The 4,487-nt window shown below is 70.1% G+C and overlaps 3 protein-coding genes across 3 annotated transcripts in view; 1 reads left to right on the top strand and 2 right to left on the bottom strand.

Annotated features, from left to right (window-relative positions):
• CHLNCDRAFT_59260 (hypothetical protein) overlaps positions 1–672 on the bottom strand; it is a gene marked incomplete at its 5' end in the record, with an annotated part of 4,918 nt that extends 4,246 nt beyond the window's left edge. Inside the window, 2 exons of the mRNA XM_005843371.1 lie at positions 230–321; positions 552–672. Of these exons, the coding sequence (XP_005843433.1) occupies positions 230–321; positions 552–672 (213 nt within the window). The remainder of the gene's footprint in view (positions 1–229; positions 322–551) is intronic.
• Positions 673–937: 265 nt separating this feature from the next.
• Positions 938–1,578, bottom strand: CHLNCDRAFT_141109 (hypothetical protein; the record flags this gene model as incomplete). The annotated part of the gene is made up of 4 exons (XM_005843370.1): positions 938–1,060; positions 1,203–1,271; positions 1,394–1,446; positions 1,551–1,578. The coding sequence occupies 4 exons, from the start codon at positions 1,576–1,578 to the stop codon at positions 938–940; spliced, it is 273 nt and encodes a 90-aa protein (XP_005843432.1).
• Positions 1,579–1,988: 410 nt separating this feature from the next.
• CHLNCDRAFT_59259 (hypothetical protein) overlaps positions 1,989–4,487 on the top strand; it is a gene marked incomplete at both ends in the record, with an annotated part of 30,293 nt that continues 27,794 nt past the window's right edge. Inside the window, 7 exons of the mRNA XM_005843396.1 lie at positions 1,989–2,130; positions 2,214–2,375; positions 2,428–2,676; positions 2,887–2,987; positions 3,262–3,377; positions 3,691–3,784; positions 4,004–4,095. Of these exons, the coding sequence (XP_005843458.1) occupies positions 1,989–2,130; positions 2,214–2,375; positions 2,428–2,676; positions 2,887–2,987; positions 3,262–3,377; positions 3,691–3,784; positions 4,004–4,095 (956 nt within the window). The remainder of the gene's footprint in view (positions 2,131–2,213; positions 2,376–2,427; positions 2,677–2,886; positions 2,988–3,261; positions 3,378–3,690; positions 3,785–4,003; positions 4,096–4,487) is intronic.

Genomic DNA, 4,487 nt, shown 5'->3' with positions numbered 1-4,487 from the left:
GCCTGACACACAACCGGGCAGGCCGCCCAGGTCAGAACAGGGTACAACAGGTCACAACAGGTCAGGGCAGGGCAGGGCAGGTGCCTCCAGGCAGGGCGTCAAGGCAGGAGCAGGGCAGGCCCAGCGGGCCGCCTTGCTGCCATGCCAGGGCCGGGGAAGCGGGGACGGCAGACTTCCCGGCACTCCAGCTCCCCAGCACCGCCGCAGCGCTAGGCTCCGCTGGGCTCACCCCTTCGCTGGTGCCCGCGGCGGTGAGCATGCGGGCTGCGCCCTGGAAGGCGCCGGAGCCGGAGATAGTAAAGATGAGGGTGATGGGTTCGCCTGCGGTACAGGCGGTACATGCACGTGGACGGCGCAGGCGGCACACGCTGTGCAGGCCAGGCGGCCCAGGCGGCCAGAGGCCCGCGCTGCCCGCCCGGTGCTGCCCGCCGGCTGCCTGCACACCGCACGCCAGCGGCGCCCAGCCAGCCTCGCCGCCGTCCGCGCCGGCCTGCTGCCCGCCACGCCTCAGCGCCTTCCCGCAGCCACCGCCGCCACCGCCACCTCCGCACCTGCCGCAAAGGCCTCGTTGAGGCGGTCCACCACTCCGTAGGAGACGGGCCACACGCCGCGCTTGTGCGCCACGTAAAGCAGCCGCGCGTCGGCGCAGCGCATGAGGAAGTAGCGAGTCATGGCGGCGCCGCCTGGCTGCGGGCTGCCGCTGGGCGTGCTGCCTGCCTGCTGCGCTGCGCGTGTAAACCGCCGGGCTCGCTAGCCGGTGAGCTACTCCTCAACGCCGAGCGCCCTCTCGCTGGCAACCTGGCTGGCAACCCGCGGCGCTCCGCAGGAGGGCGCGGCGCCGGGTTTGACCGGCGGCGTTGACCGCGATGCGGCACACACGTGCGGCACCCCCGTGCCAGCACCCGCGACCGGCTGAAGGTGCAGCCCCAGTTACGGTTCAGCCCCAGGCGGGGGTGAGGGCGTAATTGACCACGAGGCGGCCGTCCACGGCAAACGCGTCGTGCAGGGTGGCGATGCGCTCCTCGGGGCTGGGAGAGAAGGCCTCCTTGAGGTACATAAACTGCGGGTGCAGGGGCGGTACGCAGTGGGCGGTACAGGGTGGGCGGCAGGCGGCGGCGTGCGAAGGCGGCGGCGGGCGTGCGAGAAGCGCTGCTTGCAGGCAGCGGCGGCGGGAGCTGCTGGCGGCGGGCTGGCAGGCGCACCACTTGGTCGCGGCCCAGCTTCTTGCGCAGGAAGTCGACGAGCTTGGCAAAGCGCTCCTGGCCGTCGATCTGCGGGCGCGTAAGGCGCGAAGGGCGGGGTTGTGGCGGCAGCAGGCGACTGGGAGGCACACGCGGCAAGTCCCCCAGCGCCGCGCCTGCAGGCCCCGCCGTGCTGCTGGACTCGCCTTGACTTTGTTCTGCTTGAGGATGGGGGCGTCGCCGGTTTGCTTAAAGAGAATCACCACTAATGGGCAAAGAGAAGGGAGTGGGGCGTAGGGAGCATGCGGTTACACAAGTTGGTATGATAGTCATCACAATGCAAGCACCGAAACCAGCAGCACAGCCCACCTTTGCTGTCTGCAGGCTGACCGCTCATTGCAGGCAAGGGAGGGAGGCGGCGGACACCATGGGAGATTCGGCACCTCTGTGGGTTGTGCAAGGCTTGCCCAGATGCAGTTTTCAGGCAACCCGCCGGCTGGACACGTCAGGACAGCTCGACGCGAGCGCCGAGGCGCCCCTGCTCTCCACTTGATGTCTTTCACCCCCTCAAGCAACCAGCACATCGCTGCTGTCATTGCCAGCACTGCCCACCCCTCCAAAGTCCTTGCATTGATCGTGGGCTGGTGGTGTGGCATCGTTGCAGCCCCTCGCTGCTTCCAGCACATCTGCACCATCATTGCAGCCGACTGAGGCGCGCCGCAGGGCTAGCGGTGCTTGCTCCCCGCCTCATCACACTCGCAGCGGCCTCTCTACCCCTCGGGAGGCCGCCAGCAGGCGCGGCGGGGGATGGCGGACAAGGCCACGCGGGCCTGGGTGGAGGACCAGCTGTATGCGCTGCTAGGCAAGCTGCCGCCGCCGCCGCCTGCCACCCCACCTCCTCTCTTCGCTCACTGCACGCTGCCACAAGAAGCATTGCCACTGGGACATGGTGTGCCGTCTAGCGCACCCAACTCCTGCCGGCTGCCCCGGCTGCCTGCCCCACACCGCTCACCGCCAACCTCGCCCCTGCAGGCTTTGCTGAGCGGGCGCTGGTTGACTATTGTGTATCGCTTGGAAAGAAGGCCAAGGATGCAGGAGCCCTGGCCAGCACGCTGGAGGGGCAGGGCCTGCCTCCCGGCGGCACCACCCGCCAGTTTGCTGCCGACCTGATGGCACGGCTGCCGCGGGGCGGCGGTGCGCCTTCTTGCCGCCGCCGCCGCCGCCGCGCAGCGGCAGCGCGAGGCAGAGGCCGCGGCCTTTGCCCGCAAGCAGCAGCAGTACGCCCTCCTGGCGGACGACGAGGAGGAGCGGGAGGAGGAGGAGCGGCGGCGGCAGCAGCAGCAGCAGGAGGCGCAACGGCAGCGCGAGCAGCAGCAGGACGGCGGCGGCGGCGGCAAGAAGGCGCACCTTCGCAAGAGCCGGCAGGAGGCGGATGGGGAGGACGACACGGTGGTGAAGAAGAAGAGCAGGAAGCGGGCGTGGGAGGAGGATGAGGGTGCGCCCGTGTACTGCCCGCCGCTGTGCCGTGCTTGCCCGCCCGCTGCGCTGCAGCGACCTTGCACACCTCCCTCAGCCTGCATGGAAATCAACCGCGGCGCCTGCGCCCTGCGGCCTTCCACCTTGTGCCCTGCATAACCTGCCCACGTGCCCCCAATGCCTACACCTCCCCTGCTGCTGCTGCTGCCGCTGCTGCTGCGTGCCGCAGAGGACGCGGCCGCTGCGGCGGAGAAGCGCAAGGTGGAGGAGCGGGAGGCGGATCTACGGGAGCGGGAGGAGTTTGAGCAGCGGCTCAAGGAGCGGGACGAGGTGCGCCGCTGCCTGCTGCGCTTTGCACGCTGTGCCGCGCTTTGCACGCTGTGCCACGTCGTGCACGCTGCGCTGCGCCGCGCTCCGCTGCTGCACCGTGCCGCGCAGCGAGCAGGCGGGCGCCTGCTCCGCGCCGCTCCGCTTTCGGGGTGCAGGCGTGCAGGCGGCGTGCAAGGTCCCGGCGCTGCTTGCCTGCCCTGCCTGCCTGCCCCCGTCATGCCCGCCACACGCCCGCACACCTAAAAACAGCCGCCTGGCCACGTCACGCCTGCAGGCCCGCACCCGCAAGCTGGCCGAGAAGCGAATCCCCAAGGAGGAGCTGGAGGAGGCGGAGCGGCGGCGCAGGGCGGAGGAGGCCGAAGACCGCAAGGGCACCATCGCCACGCTGAGGTGGGGGTGGGGGTGGTGGGGATGGGCTGGCTGGCTGTGGGGCGGCTGTGGGGTGGCTGTGCGTGGCTGTTGGGTGGCTGTAGGGTGGCTTCTCAACCCTCGCTGCGTCGTCGCGCCTGGTGCCTGGCCTGCGCCTCCTCTGCGCCGGGCGTGCACAGCATGCTCCGCTGCGGAGCCCGCCTGGCAGGCGGGCCGCGCTCTCGGCGTGTGCCTTGGGTGACCATCTGCTAGCCTGTGGCTGCTGTGCCGCCGCCCGACCCCCAGCCCGCTGCTTGCCCTGCCCTCCTCCTTTTCCGCCACCTGTGTTTTCTAGGGATGTGTCGCGCCAGGAGTACCTCAAGAAGCGGGAGGATGCAAAGCTGGAGGAGCTGAAGGAGGCGCTGGAGGACGAGAAGTACCTGTTCCAGGTGGGCGGTACCGCCTGACCGTACCATGGCCGTGATACAGGCAGCGCGGCCGGGTTGTGGCGTGGAAGGGCGACTGGCGGGGGCGTGGTCAAGGGCTGCCCCGCCGATGTGTGGGGTTCCCCAGCCCCTCGGCATGCAGCCCATACTCTGGTGCCACCACAGGGTGGCTCATGCCGGCGCGTCGTACTGCGTGCCGCCTGCTGCGCCGCTGTACCGCAGGGCGTGAAGCTGACGGACAAGGAGCGGCGGGACCTGGAGTACAAGGAGCAGGTGTACCGCCTGGCGGTGGAGCGCAAGAAGCAGCTGGGTGGGTGCTGGCTTGGGGTGGCTGGCTTGTGCAGCGGCAGGGCTGCCGCTGCGCTGCGGCAGCAGTGTGGTTGCGCTGGGGCAGCTGGGTGGGCGGGCATGCCAGGCGGCCGGTGGTAGGGTGGCTGCCCTGGGGCTGGAGGCGTGGAGCCTGGTGGAGGCGCTGCGGCGTTGCGGCTGACTGGCGCGGGTGGTGGGGGTCTGCTTGGTGGAGCGCTCTGCATTCCTTTACTGTTCCTTGCAGAGCGCAGCTGTCGACCCCGCACGGCTCCCTGACCTGCATCTTGCGGCCTTGCCGCAGCACAGGCCTGTGCTCTGCATCTCACCCGTTCCGCTGCCGCTGTACTGCACCCTGTCCCTGCCTGTACCGCAGACGAGCTGGAGCAGGACGACCACG

The sequence above is a fragment of the Chlorella variabilis genome (assembly GCF_000147415.1).
Source record: "Chlorella variabilis unplaced genomic scaffold CHLNCscaffold_31, whole genome shotgun sequence".
NCBI classification, from domain to species: Eukaryota; Viridiplantae; Chlorophyta; class Trebouxiophyceae; order Chlorellales; family Chlorellaceae; genus Chlorella; species Chlorella variabilis.
The sequence above is the reverse complement of the archived record's forward strand: the minus strand, read 5'-3'. Positions and strand labels throughout refer to the sequence as shown.